We start from the raw sequence: 22,808 nt of genomic DNA on the forward strand, positions 1-22,808 counted from the left end.
GTCTTATCCATAGTTCTCCATTCCTAGGAGAGCTTGCCCTTAGTTCCATCCGAGGAGAGGAGGAGGCTAGAGATGACTTGCCCTCAGAGCTCGCACTCTACCTCAGGAGGAGGCATCCTGGAAACATTCCTCCAGATAGGGAGCTTTGCTAGTTAGTTGCTAAGAGGGTTAACATTGTATCCAAAGCTGAGTGCCTGCCCCCTCCCTCCCCCTCCATGAGCCGGCCCCCTTATTATTGGGTGGCAGCTGAGAGGGACAGCAGCCTCCAGCGAATCACAGGCTCATTGATTAGGGAGCCTGGGTTTGAATAGAGCTGGACATGTGCCAGCCCCCCCCCCCCCCTGCTGCCTATGATTAATCGCAATGCATTATTGATCATCATAATTATGGCAGGACACATGCGCGCTGGATGGGGCTCCCTGCCCGGAATTGGGAGCACATTTTGGGAGTAAATTATTTGTCTTCTTGCCCCAGCTGATGTGCGAGCCAGCATGTCTCGGAGGAAGCAGGCGAAACCCCAGCATCTCCAATCGGACCCTGGGCTGGCCCTGCCTGGAAGTCATGGTAAGTGAGAGCACCCATAGGAGCCCTGTCACCCAGCCTGGGGGCCCTGCACCCGGCCCGGACCTGAGGGATGGGAGAGGAACCAAGAGCCCAACAACTCCTCACTAACTTTCCCAGCTCTCTGTCCATGGATCTCTGCGGGGTCTGTGCCTTCTGGAAACTCCTCCAGGAGAGAAGTCCTAGATCCCGGTGTTATATCGGAGTCTGTGTGTGTACATAGTGTATGTATAGTGTATGTAAAATATGTGTGTGCATAGTGTATGTGTGTGTGTGTGTATAGTGTATGTGTGTGTGTATAGTGTATGTGTGTGTGTATAGTGTATGTAATATGTGTATGTATAGTGTATGTAAAATATGTATGTGTGTGCAAAGTGTATGTAATGTATGTATAGTGTATGTAATGTATGTATAGTGTATGTAATGTGTATGTGTAGTGTATGTAAAATATGTATGTGTGTGTGCAAAGTGTATGTGTGTGCATAGTGTATGTAGTATGTGTGTGCATAGTGTATGTAATATGTGTATGTATAGTGTATGTAATATGTGTATGTGTGTGCATAGTGTATGTAATGTGTGTATGTGTACATAGTGTATGTAATGTGTGGTATAGTGTATGTAAAATATGTGTGTGTGCATAGTGTATGTAATGTGTGTATGTAATATGTGTGTATAGTGCATGTACGTGTATGTAATGCGTGTATGTAATATATATGTGTGTATAGTGTATGTAATATGTGTGTGTATTTTAATGTGTGTATGTAATATGTGTGTGTGTGTATGTATGTATGTGTGTGTATATATATATATATATATATATATATATATATTATAATATATTGTATATCGATATATTATAGTAAGTTTAGCTGCCACACGTAATATAAGGCTTCTTAAAGTCTTCAATTAAGTGTGTGTGTGTATGTGTATATATATATATATATATATATATATATATATATATATACACACACACACTATATTTACTTTTAATAGATATTTTATGGAGCTTCTTCTTTTTCCTAGTAGCAGCTAAACTTCCTCTCCAGCCCATGTCTGTCCCCTGTGATCTCCTACATGCACCTTGTGTGACAATCTCCCCAGACCCCATTGAAAAGTGATTTGTCCCCTCTTGCTAAACATCTTCCAGGCATAGCAGGCGGCTCCCCATGCCCCATTGTGCAGACAGTGCAACATTTAGGGTCAGATCTTTCGGGCTATTCACTAACCAACAATGCTCTCAACATGGGAGGAAGAGAGAAGGGCTTCTTCTTCTTCTTCTCCCCCCTCCTTATCTTCTGGGACCCCTCTTTAGGCTATCTGGCTGGTGTACACCTATAGGAAGCACCTTTTGACTTCTTCTTTAGATAACTTCTTGCTCTAAGGGCTTAACTCCTTGTATCCCCCCCCCCCCCCCCCCCCATAACCACCGAATGGAGTAAAGGGGAGAAAACAGCCTGCTTTGTCCCAAATGTGACCCCCCCCCCCCTCTTCCAATGGACTCCTATCCTGCTAAAAGATTAACCACATCCAGCAAGAGGTGGTTACTTATTAATCCCAAAAAATGATGGTCACTCTCTGGGTTTCAGACCAGAAACGAAAAAAAAAAAAAGTGATCCTGTGTATGGTCCGTGCTAATAAGCCCCTCTAAAGCCATTATTTCTTGGTCGGGCTTATCGCTTCCCACCATCTTTTGCAAAACAATAGGATTTTCATTTTTAATTTGCATTAACTGTTTGATTTCTGCATGTGGTTTAGTACATGCAGATCCTTACTGCTGATAGCCAATCTTGGTAATTGGATCGATTTAAGTTTTTTCCCCTTAATCAAGTGATAAAATACATTGTTTCATAATCCAACTGTATGTAAACTTTTAATGGTCCTCAAACTTTTATATCAAATCGCAATTTAAATATATAATATATATATATATTTATAAAGTGTGTATGTATGTATATATATATATATATTATATATATATATATATAATCTCTATATCATTTGCTAGTTAATTAAAACATCTAATGAGCAAATGGCTGAAAGGACAGTTCGCTGTTTATCCTGTTTTTCGTAAAAAGAACGTTTTATCACCTCTAGATCTGAGTTTTCCAGTAACTCTGCCCGCAGGACATGCATTGTAATAGTTCAGAGGATTATCTTGTAATAATATTAGCATTTCGCTAAAGCCACAAATCCTCCCTCTACGAAAAAATAGATATAACGGAAGACAATTAAATTTCTGCAATCCGTTAATTTACATTAAAAAATAAAATAAAAGCATAGCCAACGCTCAGCTCTTTCGTTCAGAAATAAAAGTCGCATTTTATGAACGAATATCTCTTTCTGGTCGCATCGGTAGAAGGTCTGGAGAGATTTGCATTTTCTTTTCGTTCTTTTGTTTGTTTGTTTTTTCCTGCCAGTGTTTGTAAACATTGTTATCTCCTAAGAAATTCAACAAGTCCTCTCCTTGAGACGCTGGGTGGAGTCTCAGAAACTGAATTTGCATTAGTGGAAATAAAATTAGAAATCTCCTTTTTTTTAGTGTGTTTTTTTTTTTTCTTTGGTTACTGCTATAGAGAGGCTAGGAAGCAGAATCTGGAAGGAGAAGTTTGTGCCTTTATTCGATGTCTGCTCTGGGTGGGTGTATTTTTTGGCTTTGTTGAGTTGGTAAGGTGGGCATAGTGCTGAGGGGGTAATTTGATGGACTGTGTTATGCTGTATGGATTGGGACTGGACTGTATGCCTTGTATCTTGCACATCAATCTAAATCCCTCTGCTTTGTTAACCTCTGCTGGCCTCCTCTCTTAAAAAGGTGACAAAGTTCAGCATCCAATATGTTTTTGGATCCTCTCTCAATGATTCCACATCCTGATCCTTCCTAGCAGGGAGTTCACTCAGTCCCATGCACCTTATCAGGAGCTGCACTTCTTCACTAACCCCTTCCTGCCCTCACACTACACTGGATTGACAAGTGCTTCCCATAGAGCAGTGCTCTCCAAAACAACTGGGATTTAGTTTCTTGTCTGAATGCCAATATTTATGTAGGCAGAGTGTAGATGGAGACTCCAGGAACCTTTCTTTCTTTTTCTTTTTCTTTCACTCACACTGGAATTGTCATATATGTGGTGTTTTTTTTTTTTTTTCTTCTCCCCATTGAAAGCATTGCTTCTGGATCCCCACCTAGTGTTCACTGTTATAAAGTGTGAGCTTTATTTATGGAAGAGCTAGAATAGCAAAGTTTGTAAAAACCTGTTGTATATATCTAATAACTACTTATATGACTTGATATTATTGTCTATCCATCTATTAGTTTCAGAAGAAACTTAAGTAAACTTTTGTTATTTTGTTTTTGTATTCATTAAAACATGTCATTGACATATACAGTATGAGTGCATCTAGATTTCTATCTGTCAATACAAATATGTACGCCTGTTACATGGTATCAATCTATAAAGTGTATGTTAGAGACACTATATGTGCGTATATAATTATATAATATATATTATATACACATAACAAAAAAAAAATATATATGTATATATTTTTTTTTCCATGGAGCATATGTTTACCTTTTTATACATATTTGATTACCTTCAAATATAATCATTGGTTTATTTGTGCCTCCTTTCTTTTCTTTTTCCTGCAATTTTTAATTTTTATTTTTGCAATTGATCTAAACAAATTTCAATACCTGATGCATAAAATCATATTCATTTTGGTTCAAGTTGGGGGAAGATTTCTATAATTCTGGAGGTGCTTTTATTTTTTCTTATAAAGATGATTTAAAAAAAATAAAAATCTTACAAATGATTCCATCTGACCTGAAGCAAAAGTTTATTTGTTTCTTAAAATTAATGGTTAATGGGACTCGTCAATGATAAAAACTGAGAATATAGTGTAGTTATGAGTTTACCAGCTCTATCTAATATATATATATTATATATATATATATATATATATATATATATATATATATATATATATATTAATAATAATAATAAATACGCCTTTATATTCCTATAAATTATACAGTTTATTTATGATACCCCAGCAAATTATTCCTTAACCTATCAACCATTTTCTAGGTGATTTGAAATAATGCTAAGTTCTGGCCCCCAATTAATGTGTTTCTGCAATTCTAGGTACACTGGATCTAATACAGATGAAGATTGCCAGAGAGTCTGAAGAAATGAAATCTGAAGTAGATGAAGGAAAACTTCTATTTATAAAAGAAAGTATGTAAACTCTTTTTAGTCATCATTTTAGACATTAGCACATTTAGGGGTTCTGTCAGTTTGTGAGATTTGTATAAATGTTCTAAAATATTTAGTTTTAAAGTTGTATATTCACAGTTAATAGAGGGAAAGTCTTTTAACCCCCCCCACAAGCTGTTTAGACCTGAATTTGCTATTATTTGCCCAGGCACAGCTGACCAAGCAAAACTGTGTTTTAAAGTGGCATTATGTTTTGATAAATGTGATCTGGTTGAAACGTATTTTCCACTGAATGTAGAGCTTAAATGAACATGCTGACATAATAGTTTTAATGCATTTTGTTCAAAATGTGTGCACAAACAGAATGGCTTTTTGTTCGCTCATAATTGGCTGTAAAAGTAGATGGGGACATAACCATTACATATGGAAATGTGCAGCATTTCTGTTGAATATATTAGATGCTGAATTTTCATGGGAACAGAGAGGCAACTAGAATGCACATACATTGCTTGTCAACACGCCACAATCCCAACCGCCCTTTTTCTACACCATAATCTGAGATTTCTATTCTCCCACTGTCTGGTTAGCTTTCCATGATGCAAAAGTAACCAAAAAAACATGAAATCCTACATTTTGCAAATGGAATCAAATCCTAGCCACTTACCATTTATTAAAACTATTCAAATTTTAATTTACTTAAATTTTCTTCACTTGAAGGCCCATACTTATTTGATTCTTCTGGCCCCTAAAATGTAAATTTTATTCACTGCTTCTAATAAGTTATTACAGACCAGGGTATTTTATTATGTTGAAAGACGCGCGCGCACACACACAAAAGTCTTTGGCCAAATTCAATGGTGGTGTCATGGAAACTTCCCATTATGTGGGATATTTTTTTTTTTTTAGGATTGCAGTAAAACATGCAGGGAGGTAATCTCTGAATTAAACAGGTTTTTTTTTCACAGCCTTGTAAGATAACCACATACCATTTTAAACAACAGCAGTTTCTGTCTTCACGCTGGGTGAACAATAGGAAACCATCCTGTTTTTCAATAGGATCAGTTAGTTTTGGAGTCAGGGACTTATGTTTAATTTGCAAATGGTCTTGGGTGTGATAAGAAATGTGAGCAACTAGTGGGAAGAGCAAATTGGGAAGCCTTCCCCATAAGCTAATTGAAATGTGTGGAAGCACACAGATGCGGAACAATGGGGAAGAGTTTTATCACACTGTTTTTCTGGAGTTTTGGCCACACAATCCTATTTTGGCGCAGGGATAAATCTGAACGTTATTTCCTATCTTAGCATAGATATGGATAAAAAAAAAAAGCAAATGAAATGGCCTCTGATATGACAATATATTTTATGGTCTCATTCAGCGAGCTTTAACTTAGAATACCTTTCTACAAAATCTGAAGAGCATTTCCTGACATTTGATGCAATTAATATATTGTATGCTGTAAGCCGCCATCTCATGTCAAGATCTGTTTTCACGCAAAGTTCAATCCGTTTTTTTTTTCTGCAGTTGCATTTAGTGTTACCTTTTTTTTTCTTTCCTATCCGGATTGCATCCGTTTTTTGCTCGCGTGAAGAATAATGCTCAACATCTCCTCCGGATGCCTTCTATTTTTTTTTTTCCACACAGCCCCATTCATATATGGAACATACTGCAATTTTTTATTTAGTTATTATTATTTTTACTCCGGGATGATAAGTAAAAAATTAATCTCATGTGCAGATTACTATTGAAATGAATTGATAAGGATTCGGTCCGGACGCTGTCCGTTCTCAATACGGAACGCATCCGGATGGGAAAACTCGCTCGTGTGAAACTAGCCCAATCGCCTCCCAAATCTTATAGATTTTCACTTCAAAGTGCAGAAAAATATTTTCACCCTTCCTTGATCATTGCTCTATTTGATATGTCAAATTCTGAAACTTCTATACCCATATTGTTAGAAGCTCATCTGAATCTTGCAGCTTAGATGGATATAGATATAGATATTGATATATCTATATATCTATCTCTATCTATATCTCTAAGTTTGAGGTGTACTTGTCCCAATTTGATCACTGATGCCCCATTTCTTATCATCCAGAAACACTTGCGTATAAATATAAAAGTATTTGACATGATGGGAAAGATTGTCCCCAAATTTGTTACTGCGTGTGTAATCTCATCTGATGGTAGCATTTATGAGTAATGACTGAGAAACACAAATGAAAGATTCTAACAAGTTTCATTCTGTTGTAAGCAATTGCTTTATAGACTTGGTCATTGCGCATGAATGTTTATGGTCTTGCTGTTTAATGCCGTCTGTGTTGGGTTACGTGTCGGACCAAAAACTGGCATCATCAAGATTTCCAGAATCAAACGAGAAGGATGAGTACAAATGTTTAACAAGGCCTTTTTAAGCTGTTTTGTGCCCAACTTTATAACAGAAAATGTAACTATTACCAAATACCTCCTTTACATAGTATGTTATATTCTAATGGGTTATTTGAAGCAAATTATTATCTAAGAGGATGTAAGGTCTTCGAAGTCTAGTAGGGGGTGGAAAGTGTTACAAAAGTTGTGCACAATCCTTGTGATATTGATCGCAAAACCTCTTCCTTGTGATTGTTAATCGAAATATGTTTTAATAAAAAAAATTGCTCTTGGTTCAGAAGCCATGTTTCTAATTCTCAGCTCTTGGTTTTTAGGAGTTACAGAGAGGGTTCAAGCTCACCGGACACCCAAGAACAAGGATGCTCACGTCTGCACCAGATGTTGCGCTGAGTTCTTTGAACTATCAGATTTGTTGCAACACAAGAAGAACTGCACTAAAAATCAATTGGTTCTAATTGTGAATGAAAATCCACCACCTCCTGCTGAAACAACCTCTCCAAGTCCCCCCTCAGATAATCCTGACGAGCACATGAATGACACAGTTAATAACGCAGATCAAGCTGACTGTAGTGACCTTTCAGAGCATGACAAGCCTGACAAAGAAGAATCCATGGAGGTGGAGATCGAAGCTAGCAATAGCAGCAGTGGTTCCAACAAAGTGGAAAATGGTGTTTCTAGTAGTAATAATTCCACCTTGGGTACCTCAGCCATCACAACCACACTACCTCAAGTAAGGGATCTGGCAGCTTTGGGCAACTTTTCAGTTATTAACAGCAATGTAATTATTGAAAACCTTCAAAGTACTAAAGTGGCGGTGGCACAGTTTTCCCAAGAAGCAAAGTCTAAAGGAGCAAGTAACAATAAAATGGCCGTGCCAGCACTAATGGAGCAGCTTCTGGCTTTGCAACAGCAGCAGATCCACCAGTTGCACCTAATTGAGCAAATTCGTCACCAAATATTATTGTTGGCATCACAAAGTGCAGAAATGCCTACATCTAGCGGTTCTCAAGGGGCACTGAGGGTATCTGCTACCCCGTTGACTACATTGAGTTCTCATCTGTCCCAACAGCTTGCAGCAGCAGCTGGCTTGGCTCAAAGTCTTGCTAGCCAGTCAGCCAGCATTAGTGGTATCAAGCAAATACCCTCAGTACAGCTACCTCAGAGCAACCCTGGCACCAATATTCCATCCAATAGTAGTTGTTCTCCTTCTATCGGTCAAATGGCAGCAGCTAATCCACCTTCTGTAGACAGAGTACCTTCAAGCACTGGTGGCTCACAGGTTAGTAATCAAGCAGCACCTATAACATCTTCACCAGCCTTTGCAATAAGCAGTCTATTAAGTCCTGCACCTAATCCACTACTACCTCAGGCTGCAACGAGTACCACCATATTCCCCAGTGCATTACCCAACATAGGAACAACGGCAGAGGACTTAAGCTCACTGAGGAAAAGCAAGCCGGCCAGCACAGCTCCATTTGAAGCAAAGAGCTCCTCTGATGAGGCGTTCTTCAAGCACAAGTGTAGATTCTGTGCAAAGGTCTTTGGTAGTGACAGTGCCTTGCAGATCCATCTTAGGTCTCATACAGGCGAGAGGCCATTTAAATGCAACATTTGTGGTAACCGGTTTTCCACTAAAGGAAATCTAAAAGTTCACTTTCAGCGTCATAAAGAGAAATATCCTCACATTCAGATGAATCCATACCCGGTGCCAGAGCATTTGGACAACATACCAACAAGTACAGGAATTCCATATGGAATGTCTATACCACCTGAAAAACCTGTAACAAACTGGCTGGACAGCAAGCCAGTTTTACCTACCCTGACCACATCTGTGGGGATGCCACTTCCACCAACTATTTCCAACTTGACACCATTCATTAAGACTGAAGAACCCCAATCTATAGCTATCAGTCACCCAGTTGCTAGCCCATCCGATTCAGGAAAAAGTGATTTGCCGGCTGTAGGACCCCCTTTTAAAAAAAGTAACAGTCCTTTAGAAGAGACTGAATCTATGGAGTTGCCCAACCCCGATGACAAAGGTGAAGAAAACTCTCAACATTCAAATTTCCTAAATTTTGACAGCACTACTTGCTCTCCTTCTGGTGACTTGGCAACTGCTAACCCCACAACTTTTTCAAACCCAGTTCTACCATTGCTCTCCGAACAATTCAAAGCAAAATTTCCTTTTGGTGGGCTTTTGGATACAGCTCCTGCATCAGAGACCTCCAAACTGCAGCAACTTGTAGAAAATATTGACAAAAAGTCTAGTGACCCAAATGAGTGTGTGATATGTCATCGTGTACTAAGCTGCCATAGTGCTCTTAAAATGCATTATCGAACACACACAGGGGAAAGACCCTTCAAATGTAAAGTATGTGGACGTGCTTTTACCACGAAAGGTAACCTAAAGACTCACTATAGCGTCCATCGTGCCATGCCACCACTTAGGGTACAGCATTCCTGCCCCATTTGTCAAAAGAAATTTACAAACGCCGTTGTGCTGCAGCAACATATCAGGATGCATATGGGAGGACAAATTCCTAACACCCTAGTCGCTGAAAATTATCCTGACTCTATGGAATCTGATACTGGGTCCTTTGATGAAAAAACTATGGATGACCTTGACAACTTCTCAGATGAAAACATGGAAGACTGTCCTGATAGCAGTGTTCCAGACACACCTAAATCTGCAGATGCATCTCAAGATAGCTTATCTTACTCTCCACTGCCCCCTGAAATCTCAAGCATTGCTGCTTTAGAGAATCAAATGAAGATGATCAGTGCTGGACTGGCTGAGCAGCTTCAAGCTAGTCTCAAGTCAGCTGAAAATGGCTCCATTGAAGGTGATGGTATGACTAATGACTCATCCTCTTTTGGTGGTGACCTTGAAAGCCACAGTGCTGGGAGCCCAGCTGCCTCGGAGTCTACTTATTCAATGAATGCTATGTCACCTAACAGCACAAATGACATTTTGAAGTTTCCTAATGCTGAATGAAAGGCCACCTCGAGCTTTACCATCTGAACTATCCAACGGGATGTCACCAACTCCTGCCAATGGAGGTGCTCTAGACTTGACTTCCACCAACACAGACAAAGTGATTAAAGAAGAACCCATGGGTATGCTATTTCCATTCAGAGAACGAAACAAATTTAAAAACACAATATGTGATATTTGTGGTAAAACATTTGCATGTCAGAGTGCCTTGGACATTCATTACAGAAGCCATACCAAAGAGAGGCCATTTATATGTACAGTCTGCAACCGTGGCTTTTCCACTAAAGGCAATTTAAAACAGCATATGCTTACCCACCAGATGCGAGATCTACCATCACAACTTTTTGAGCCCAGTTCCAACTTGAGTATTAACACACACCTAACACCAAACCCAACTCCAAATCCACTGGCAACAATAATAAAGACTGAGTTTAATGGTTTTTTGCATGGCTCAACTCAGGAAAGTAAAGAACAGACTCCAAGTATTAAATCTTCTGGATCTCTGTCCTCTTCTGCTACGTCACCGGTTCTCCTTTCAGCTTTGGCTAGAAGGACTCCAAAGCAGCATTACTGCCATGCATGTGGCAAGTCTTTTTCATCTTCCAGTGCTTTACAAATCCATGAGAGAACTCATACTGGTGAAAAACCATTTGCCTGCACTATATGTGGAAGAGCGTTTACAACAAAAGGCAATCTTAAGGTAAGTCTTCTTCATGCATGTCTAGGAAAGTGGCAAATGGCTTTAAATGTAGAAGACAATCAACCAGTATCCTAGGACAGTGTTCCTCAACTCCAGTCCTCAGGGCCCATCTGCCGGTCATGTTTTCAGGGTTTCTTTTTTATTGAGCAGGTGATATAACTAGTGTCTATGAATCAGGATTTACCTGCAGGTATTCATTCAGTGGGATATTCTCAAATCATGACCGGCAGATGGGCTCTGAGGACTGGAGTTGAGGAACATTGCCCTAGGAGTTGGGGACCCATTCACATGGCCATGTCCATTATAGAAATGCCTATTGTCTGCAAAATGGGCAAGAATAGGACATGTTCTATCTGTTTTGTGGGGCCACAGAACAGAGCAACAGATGCAGACAGTACATGGTGTGCTGTCCGCATCGTATGCAGCCCCATTGAAATGAATGGGTTTGCACCTGTTCCGCAACATTGTGGAACGGATGCAGACCCATTAATACGGTTGTGTGAATAAGTCCTAAGCTAGATATTGTAGCCCGTTTAGAGATACCATTTTGACCTAAACCATTTTTACTCTTGTCTAACCAATGATTCTGAACTAATTGACTTATTCATAAATTGTACTACTTTGTGGTTTGGTAACATTTTAGAGGTCCACATAATATTGCCTTTCATTATCTAAAGAGACTGCATAATAGTGCAACTTTTTGGAATGTTTAGGTATTTCATCAGCATTTTAATGTATAAAGAGGTTTAGGTCAGAACAGGAGTTTCCAGGCTTTCAAAAATGGCTTGATGGTCACCAGGTGGCAAAAGGGTGCGTGTGTGTAAAATGACCACAGTAGGGAATGGCCTCCAGGCAAATGATGTTAAACTTTTGGTTTTGGAAACCGTTACAATTCCATTAGCTCCATGATAAACATTCAACTTCTGTAGTACCGTGGTTCAATGTTCTATGGTCCAATATAACCTAGTGCAGATCTCAAGCTGGTTTCTCGCCATTCTCCTGTATACCAAAGCTTGAACAGACTGACTGACTTTATTTAAAGCATCCTAAATGTGTAAAGCATATATTTCCAGTCCGTGGAATAATTGGTCGAATAACAATACCTTTTTTTTTTTTTTTTTTTTAAATCCATCACTTATTTTACCTGACAGTCTTAAAATAGGATTCTATCATGTCAAAATAGATATGTTGTAGTATAATTTTTATATTGAACATTTTGTACTTTTTTAATTTATTTTTTTATGCTTCATGAAGCTATAACTGATGCCTTTTTGCATTTCTTTCTGCTCTTTTTGTTTATAGGTGTAGTTTACCATTTATTGAACTTTTTGCACAATGAAGTGGTGCCCTTTATCAGACTTAATGTCACCCAGATATAGTGTATGTAGTATTTTATGTCATGGCTTGGTCCTCAAACTTGGGCCTCATGCATAAGTGTGCAAACCACAGAATCCATAAAATATGGACACATTCCATGTGCAATCTACTTTTTTCTAACTCTCATGACTAGAAATTACTATTCCTGTCCACATACGGACAAGATTAAGACTAGTTCTATAATTTGCAGAACAGACACACGGATGGATAAATATGGTCGTGTGCATGAGGCCTAAGTGTTAATTATAATATATATATATACATTATATAATACATGCGTATATACAATATTTTTTGGCTATATTAGAAACGTAGGGTTATCACTTATAGAGAGACAGCCGTTCTTCACTTTTTTTTTTGTATGTAAATCGTACACGGAGTGGATCAACCTTGTCAGATGTCTGTTCTGTAATCCGCCTCCCTTTGCTGTGTTCATTTGTGTGTCGTTACCCAGAATCCCTAAAAACTGTAAAACATGACATAGGTATTTAGAAATTGCTGAAGGATTACGGACAGCTTCATTAATCTTGTTTGTACTTTGAAAATATCACCTAGGAACGCATGGGCTATTATCATGGCACATTAAAAGTAATAAGAAGTGTACTTTTATGGTTGGAGTTTTAAGGGTGCTGTCACGTTTTTGGTAGCGTTTTTCAGCAATTTTGTGGTTTTGGTCATTTTTATTTTTTAGCACTGGTGTCAGCTCCAGAGGTTAGATGAAGGTCTACAAGGAATGTTAAACTTAGTAAAATTTTTATTTTTTTTGTACTGCTGGCATTTTTCTTATTTAAATAATATATTTTTTTAATTCTGGCTTTTTACAAAATGCAACATACTGTGGCTCGGTTTTTTTTTCAAACTTTTTTATATCTGTGGGGGAGAACATTATGATGAAAATACTAATGGGCAAACACTAGTTGCAAAATAAAAAAAAGCCACAAAAACCGCAAATAACAAAAAACATGCGTGTGGTTATTCTGGCATTTTTACAGCCCAAAAGCTATGCCTGTGAAAAATCATGTGCGTAAGGGACCTCATACATTTTTTTTTTTGTTAGTTTTTTTTCTCGTGTGTGTGTGTGTGTGTATTGCATTGCAGTGTGGGTTCTTATAATACATTGAAATCCAAGGTATTGCAATTTCGCACCAGTAACCTAAAATGGCTTATATTTTATTTATTTTTTATTCATTTGTCTTTCTTAAAAAAAAAATATATATATATTTATTCATTTATTTTTTATGGCTTAGTATATTGACTTTCTGAATGACAGTTTATCTCCTGAAACCCTTAAGTGTTTAACCAAGATGCCCTTTATTCATCTGAAGCATGTATGACTCTGGTTCTTAAACAGTAGCGAAGTCCTTGCATTTGTACACATGGTGTTGACAGAATTTCTCCAGAGATTGCTGTGAGAAATGTGAGAGTAGTAATTACATTTAGGCTGTTCATGGTGTATGTGTGTGTGTTTTTTTTTTTTTTTTTTTTTTAACATATTTTGTGTGGCCTTTAAGAGGACTTGCTTTACATATGTCCTTTATAGAAACAATTTATGAAATATCTAGTTGCTTTTATTTCATCTAATTTTTCATTAATTAAATCTGACCATACACATTAGATTAATTTCAGCAAGCCCGTGCCTAATCACGTATGGGAGGAGTGTCCTGACTTTCTCTCGAAGGGAGATGTTTTTTGAAGAATCCAGGATTTTGATGTCAACATGTCCCATCCTTGTATTCTCAGAGGAGATAACCTGCCACCAGAGGTGTCTGTGAGCAGCTGTCTTGCCTCTCCCCATTGAGCTGAGCATGCATGTCTGTATGGGAAGGTTTTATACAAACTTTTTCTGCTCAAAGGTGTATTTCTATAAGCATATATAATTAGTTGCATAATGCGAAAATACTTAACTGTGTTCTATTTTTATTCTCCCCCCCCCCTGCAGGTTCATATGGGTACTCACATGTGGAACAGTACACCTGCAAGGAGAGGAAGACGGCTTTCTGTGGATGGGCCTATAGCATTTTTAGGAGGGAATCCTATCAAATTTCCTGAAATATTCCAGAAAGACTTGGTTGCCAGGACAGGCAATGGGGACCCATCCAGTTTCTGGAACCAGTATGCTGCAGCTTTGTCCAATGGCTTGGCCATGAAGACCAATGAAATTTCCGTTATTCAGAACGGTGGAATTACTCCAATGACTGGAAGCTTGGGAAACGGTGGGAGCTCCCCCATCAGTGGTCTCACTGGGAACCTAGAAAAACTGCAAAACTCTGAACCAAATGCACCTCTAGCTGGTCTGGAGAAACTAGCAAGCAGCGAGAACGGGACTTCCTTCAAGTTCATGCGTTTTGTGGAGGACAGCAAAGAGATTGCTACAAACTAGCCTCCATTCTCCAGGACAATTCATGCAGCCAGAGGTTGCCATGCTTCAGATTTCTTTCCTTTTATTTTTTTATTTTTTTTTGTCTTTGTTTTCTGAGAACTTGCACCATTGAGACTTTCTTTGGATCATGTCCAACTTCCAGAGTTTTAAGTGAGTGTATTTATTAGTGATGAAAAACTTATTTTTAGCTCTGCATATCAATGCAAGCTTTAGCTCTGGCCTTCGTATTTGGAACGAAATACTAATAGACTAGAGTTGTAAACCGGCTGTAACATTTATGGCAACTTGCAAGTCTTGATAGTTGGTCTTTTTGGCATTAACTTATTTTATATATTCAATTTAACCTGGTCCCTGGTGTTAATGCAGAAGGGTAACGTGGGAGTATGACTTTGTCTCTACGTGAATGCACATTTTAAGGGAAGATTATTTCTTTGTTTCGTTCTTCTGGGGGGGGGCAGGAGGGTTGGTTTTATGACATGGACTGATTTTAAGACTGTACAGTGCTACCCTAAACCGTTTTTTTTTTTTTTAAGGTTTTTCTTATCCACTAGTAGATGTTCTGTGCATTTTTACTTTCCTGTGTACAGTGACCACCACGTCATTTCATTTGAGAGGATGCAAGCATTTTAATTGTTTTTCTTATTTTTTTTTAACAGTTGCAGTTGACACTTTTGTTTTTGTTTCTTTTCCCTCTTAGTAGGTATAGTCCTTATGGAATATGTGCTGGAATTTCACAATTGCTGCTAAGTACTAGCATCTGGAACAAACTTCCATTGAAAAAAATGTAGATGCTTGTGTATATGTACATATATAAATATATAAAGGAGAAAAGAATTCACTTTCGCTAGTGTAAATACGTTTGTGTAAATAAGTTTTTGAAACTTTTTGCTCTCAAGTGGTCTTGGGGAGGTTGGGGAGGGAAGCTTTCATTTCGATGCAGTCAAGGGGTTAAAAGAAAATGGACAACCCCCTCCTCCTCCTCCTTTGCTGTTCTCCGAGAGGAAAAACCTAAAGTGAGGTGTGGTTCATGATTTTTGTATTAGCGGGAAGTGGACATTTATGCACTTTCTTTTTGAAAGTTGGACGTCCAGCTCCCTTGTTTTATTGCATAGAATACTGTAATTTTAAGTACTCAAATACATGAATTTTCCAACATGTGGTGCGTGTGTTTTTAAGACTTGATGTGCGTGTGAAAAATTGGCCATCTGTGGGTTAATGCGTATGGCGCACCTTAAATTTACTTTAGCAAGTTAAAGGGTTTTTCTGGGATTTTAAAATAAATGGTCTATCCTAAGAACTCACTGCACCCCCGCCATTCAGCTGTTTGAGGTGAGCACCATGGCCTTCTCGCAGGGCTATCCTTTGGATAAGGCCTCAGGCACACGACAGTATCTTTTCACAGTCCGCAAAACGGGGTTCTGTTGTTCTGTGATCGGTTTTTGATTCAGTGTGTCTTCCTTGATTTTTGGAGGATCAGCAGACATGAAGGAAAGTAAAAAAAAAAAGTCGTTTTGGTGTCCGCCTGGCCGTGCGGAGCCAAACGGATCCGTCCTGACTTGCAATGCAAGTCAATGGGGACGGATCCGTTTGACGTTGACACAATATGGTGCAATTGCAAACGGATCCGTCCCCCATTGACTTTCAATGTAAATGTCATCGGATCGGAGTTTTCTCCAATCCGATGGTATATTTTAACTTAAAGCGTCCCCATCACCATGGGAATGCCTCTGTTAGAATATACCATCGGATTTGAGTTAGATCGTGAAAACTCAGATCCGACAGTATATTCTAACACAGAGGCGTTCCCATAGTGATGGGGACGCTTCAAGTTAGAATATTCTAAGAACTGTGTACATGACTGCCCCCTGCTGCCTGGCAGCACCCGATCTCTTACAGGGGGCTGTGATCCACACAATTAACCCCTTAGGTGCCGCACCTGAGGGGTTAATTGTGTGTATTATAGCCCCCTGTAAGAGATCAGGTGCTGCCAGGCAGCAGGGGGCGGCCCCCCCTCCCTCCCCTGTTTTAAATTCGTTGATGGCCAGTGCGGCCCCCCCTCCCTCCCTCCCCTGTATTCAATTCATTGGTGGCCAGTGCGGCCCTCCCTCCCCTGTATTAAATTCATTGGTGGCCAGTGCAGCCCCCCCTCCCTCCCTTCCCTGTATTAAATTAATTGGTGGCCAGTGCGGCCTCCCTTCCCCCCCCCCCCTAATTAAAATCCCCCCCCCCCATCATTGGTGGCAGCGGAGAGATCCGATTGGAGTCCCAGTTTAATCGCTGGGGCTCCGATCGGTAACCAGTACTGCAGTCCTGGCTGCCATGGTTACTTAGCAATTTTAGAAGCATTATACTTACCTGCGCTGTCTGTGGCCGGCCGGGCGCTCCTCCTACTGGTAAGTGACAGGTCTGTGCTATAAGCAATGCGCCGCACAGACCTTTCACTTACCAGTAAGAGGAGCCATGGCAGCCAGGACTGCAGTAGCGTCCTGGTTGCCATGGTAACCGATTGGAGCCCCAGCGATTAAACTGGGACTCCGATCGGAACTCTCCGCTGCCACCAATGATTGGGGGGGGGGGGGGGAGGCCGCACTGGCCACCACAGAATTTAATACAGGGGGAGGGAGGGGGGTCTGCCCCCTGCTGCCTGGCAGCACCAGATCTCTTACAGGGGGCTATGATACGCACAATTGCCGCACCTGAGGGGTTAATTGTGCGGATCACAGCCCCTGTAAGAGATTGGGTGCTGCCAGGCAGCAGGGGGCAGTTATGTACACAGTTTTTAGTATATTCTAACTTGAAGCGTCCCCATCACCATGGGAAAGGCTCTGTGTTACAATATACTGTCGGATCTGAGTTTTCACGATGTGCGGATACATCTGTGCGAAAGTAGCCTACGGACACGGATCACGGACGTGGATGACAATCTTGTGTGCCTCCGTGTTTTTTCACGGACCCATTGACTTGAATGGGTCCGGGAACCGTTGTCCGTCAAAAAAATAGGACAGGCCATATTTTTTTTGACGACAAGAAACACGGATCACAGACACGGATGACAAACGGTGCATTTTCACGAATGCTAATCACGGAAAACGGAACAACGGATGCACACAACGGTCGTGTGCATGAGGCCTAATGGCTATGCTTGGTATTGCAGCTCAGCCCCATTCACTTGGAGGATATTGCGACTAGGCCATGTGACCGATTTTAAGACAACCGGAGCACTGTGTTCTCTTCAAACATCTGATCACCAGGGGTGCCAGGAGACAGACCTCCACTGATCTGAAATTAGGAGGCCGCAGAGCTCACCTGAGGATAGGCATTCAATAACAAAATCCCGTAAAACCCCTTTAGCTCATAAAGCTGTCATTGGACCATCTGGAACAGAAACCTAAAAAAAAAAAAAACCTCTTGGATGCCCCATGAATTTGTGCCCGATGGAACCCATTGACTCATGGGGGTCTGTCAGGTTTCTGTTATGGTGTTCATCATTCTGCTGGACAAAATAGAGCAGCATACTTTGGTATTTGGTGCTATGTTTTTGCTGAAATCTTCAGCGTAGGCTCCTAGAGGAATGTAATGTAAACCTAGCCTTATACAGAGTAGATGTTTCTGACATAATGAACAAAATTCTAGGAGGATGTTTCCTGGATTCTTATAAATGACCATGGGGCATTTGAGTGGAGTCTGCCACAAGGTCAAGGACTCGTTTTTTGAGGCCTTACAATTCCTCCTAATGGTGTTTGTTTGGTGGGATTTGGGTCAGGGCTCTCCAACCTTTTGGCACACTTGCTTAAACATTATATCCTCCGCCACTTTATTTTGCACATTTGGGCAAATGAGTTCTTCTGATACCCACCATCCATCAACATCAGAAGTACTTGGCTCAATATAATTTATCTTCAATGGCAACTTTTTGCCACTCCATACACTTACCATTGACCCTGGGAATCTTGGCATTAAGTTTGTGATTTACCTCTGAGCATGAGGTGCTCCTACAGCTTTTCACTTTTAATAGTGGGTGTAGCTGAGCCCACATGTTATGTATGACCACATAGCTTTTTACCTTGTACTTATTAACCAGCTAGCATACCAAATAATTATTGTCTATGGGACAGACATTTTGTCATGTGATGCACAATGGTGGGGCATTCTACCATTTTTACACTTTCCAGGAATGAACCATCAGTGACTTATCCAGGTAATCCATTACAGATTGGTGAGGATCTGATTTACAGAACCCCCATGATCATCTGTTTTAAAGGGTTTGCAGCTCTCTGATAAGTGCTATGGCCTCTTTGCAGTATACCCAGCATAGTCGTACATTGTATAGCAGCTGTACTGGACTGAGCTTCACAAAGGCCATGTGACTGATGGACATGACGTCACAGGCCTAGGAAGAGGCCTCAGTGCTTGCCAGGTGGCTCCTTCCAACAGCTTGATCTCTGGGGGTGCCAGCTGTTGAATCAATATTTTAAGTAATGGAAAACTCCTTAAACACAAGCAAATATCAGCCTGGTCTATAATGGTGTCACCTACATCACAATTATTGCCAAGCTGTGCAGCCATATGTGATGAGATGACTTCTTAGAGGGCCTGTTCACCTATAGCAGTATGTTCTTAGCTTTCATACGAGCTATGCATTTACATGTATAGAAGAGGACAAATCTTCAAAATCCCCCCTGTGGTTTCTTTCTTGTGTGGTCAGCTGTCTGGCTTTATAAATGATCAGAACCAGTAGATGAGATATTGACTAAAGCTTTGCTCTTCCTTGCCTGGATGTTCCCAAAGGACAAGCAGGTGGAGTGTATAATATGCTATATCCCACCTGCCTTCGCTGGTTGTATAGAAGAATATGCTCAGATTTTGAGATCTATTACTACAAGTCTCTATCAAAGCCATGCATATTCGGCCCGTTCTTGAGGTCTTCATTCATATAATAACAAAAAAATAGAATATCAATAAATAGATTGCATCAAACTGGTTTTAAGTGGGATGTTTCTGTTCAGTTAACAAATGGATCACAGGTTCAGGAAGTCACCCATAAAAAATGGAATCTTATAACCGCATTAGGGTTGTACCTATAGGGTGTTCAGAGGTAGCAGGACATGGGGGCTCAAAGGCCCCTCTGCTACAGAAGACATAGTAGACAACGGCCTTTTGATAGCTTTTCCATTGGGGCTCAGGAGGGTTGTGCCATTAAGACAATCTTATCCCCTATCCTGTATCTGATCAACGGGGGTTCTGACCTCAGGGGCCCCCCAATGATTACTAGAATGGGAGCCCATGCTCCCTGTTTGAAAGGAGTGGCAGCCACGCATGCATGTCTCCTACTCTATTCAACTCGATGGGACCTACACTTCTGAACTGTATACAAACTCCTTTCCACTCCAAATAGGAGTTTACAGTTATAACTGTTTTCTGTAATAATAAATAATCTAGGGTATGGCGGTATTCACAGGATCTCTTTCCACCAAAAATGGCACAGTGTCCCAATCAGAAAGTAGGAATATGTGTATGAAAATATGTGGAATATATGCATAGAAACAAGCCCTACTAATCCCATAATGTTGTCAAACTCATGCCATTTTTGTGACCCACAGTTGATCCTATTTAAAGGGGTCGTCTGGTTTCGTCAAGAAACTGGACAACACTGGGGATTAGTCTAAAATAAGTGGTAGTTACCTAGCATATCCACCGTTGCCACTCTGGTTGGTGGAGCTCGGTTTACCTGGCTGCAGGGGTGATCTCACTTTGACCACATGTGACCCCTGCAGCCAATCATTGGCCTCTTCTGTGCACTGCTGAGCCTAGTGATTGGCTGCAGCAGTCATGTGATGTCACTGGTGCAGCTGGTTAAACAGAGTATGACCAGGAGAATCGGAGTAGTTCTGCTAGTTAAGTACAGCTCGCGTCTTTATTTCAAGCTAATCCCCAGCATTGTCTGGTTTCCTCCTGAAAGTGCACAGCCCCCTTAAGTAAACTAAACTTGTATTTCTAAGCTTTTTGTTAAAGGGGATCTATTTTTAGTAAATAATTGTATTTCCTGTGAAATAACTCTGGTGCATATTTTCTTAGAACTATGCATTGAGCCGTTCCTCTGTTATTCTTCCTAGAAGTGTACAACTGGAGCTACCATGCCCCTTATCAAAGAGTTGTGCTCCTACGTGGTCTGGCTATGGCACTGCAGGACAGTGTCAGACCAGTGTAGGAACACATCCTCAAATCCAGTTGTCAATGTATTCCTTTATTTCTAGCAGTAATAACAGAGGAATGCACATGGTGCACGCATTGTTAAGATTTGAACGACCTACCCAACACTAATCAACAAGGGCAGATTCTATTTCTACATAACTGACCAGATTGGATGAGATTCATCAATATAGGGGTCAGGACAAACAGCTGGATCAGTGGTCAGTTAAAGGGTTTTTTTCCGATAATTATATAATTTTTTTTTTTAAATCAATGAGCTATCCTCTGGATAGGTCATCAGTACCAGATCAGTGGGGGTCCGACAGCTGGGACCCTCACCTATCAGCTCTTTTGAGAAGGCATTGGTGTATGCACTAGCACCACTCTTTCTCACACAGCACAGTGTCATACATTGTACAGCAACTCTCCTTGGTATCGCAGCTCCGTCCCGCTCACTTCAATGGTTTACACACTGTAATGATCACTTGTTTGGTCCCTTTATGTAGCTGTTACTTGAGCACTGTGTGGTGGAATTCACTTTGGCACTGCTACTTTTGTAAGTCGTAGATTTTTATATTTGTAGTAAATGGTGGTGGTGGCCTTTTATAGCCCTGGAGTTGAGAAAGCTGTATAGAATGGTATTTGGCCAACATGTAGAAATATTTAGGCAATGTCAAGTTGGGACCTTGGTAGGTGCCACAATCTGGAGATGGTTAGCCTTTGCGTTTGTTTGAGTCAGCTATAATCTATGGTAGATTAATGATGGGATTAGTGATGAGTGTCAGGGGTCCTATTCGAATTTGTGATATTTTGCGAATATTTCATAGAATATTCGTTGAATATTCGCAAATTAAAATATTCGTTAGTAGTTGTGTTGATTGCAAATTTTTGTAATGAGAATTTTCGTAATGAGAATCAATGAGATTGTGAAAACTCAGATCCGATGGTATATTCTAACCCCCAGGCGTTCCCATGGTGACGGGGACGCTTGTCGGGGAGGAGTATGCCAAAGTGGAACAACTGTACAGAAAAAAAAAAAGACTAATATTCTAAAAAAAACAAATATATATTTGTTTTTTAGAACATTCATAATATTCTAAAATAAGAATATATAGCAATATAGCAAATATTCTATGTAGAACAATTTAGCTAATATAGTGCCATAATCTTATTTTTTTTTAAGTTGTATTTTTTTTCCAATCTGGACTTCAGATGAGGAAAAAAAATTACAACTATTAGACAAAGATGATAGCACTATATTAGCTAAATTGCTCTATATTAGTTTTTTTCCCCGAATATTCGCTATATTGCTATATATTCATTTTTTTTTAATATTCGTAATATTCTAAAACAAGAATATATAGTGAATTATTATATTATGAAAATTCTCATTACAAAATTTAGCAATTTGGAAAATTTTGCAATCAACACTACTCATAAAGTCAAAGATATTGCAGCCTTCTCATTGGCCCCACAAGCTAGAAGCAGGGAGGGATCATGTGTACTGATTAAAAATATATATCACTATATTCTAAATATTCTCGAAATGCCGATATTCGCAATAAAAATTAGCAATTCGAATATTTGTGATCAACACTAGATGGGATTTTTTGTGCAAGGGCATCAGATTATAATATAGAATGATTTTTTTAAAGTGATTTTTTTTTTTTTTTGTTGCTTTGAGTATATATCAACAACGCCCAACTCTCAGATCCCTCTTCATCCTTCCATTTTCATTTCCCAAAGGACCTCCTCTACCCTGACTTATAATTTATTTGCCTTAAACCTCATGGATAGCATTTCCCTAATGAGTTACAAAATCTTCTGTACATTACTGTATCCCTAAACTCCCTCTTTCTCCTTATCTCATCTCAAAAACTTCTTATTTGTTGGTTACAAACTTCCTCTATATTGGAGTACTATTATTCTATAGTCTATAGTGTGTCCTTTCTTCTTCTTCTCCTCAATTTTGCGTCCAACCGTTCGGATTGATTATTGTCTTCCCT

General features: G+C 39.8%; 1 protein-coding gene across 1 annotated transcript; it reads left to right on the forward strand.

Annotated features, from left to right (window-relative positions):
* Nucleotides 1–409: 409 nt before the first annotated feature.
* Nucleotides 410–15,768, forward strand: SALL1 (spalt like transcription factor 1). Its single transcript, XM_044270869.1, is given in 5 exon segments — nt 410–564; nt 4,704–4,796; nt 7,476–10,153; nt 10,155–10,856; nt 14,173–15,768. Coding segments are annotated over 5 exon segments (3,987 nt in total). The 5' UTR covers nt 410–491; the 3' UTR covers nt 14,614–15,768.
* Nucleotides 15,769–22,808: the final 7,040 nt, after the last annotated feature.

This window comes from Bufo gargarizans, chromosome 10 (genome assembly GCF_014858855.1).
Source record: "Bufo gargarizans isolate SCDJY-AF-19 chromosome 10, ASM1485885v1, whole genome shotgun sequence".
NCBI lineage: Eukaryota > Metazoa > Chordata > Amphibia > Anura > Bufonidae > Bufo > Bufo gargarizans.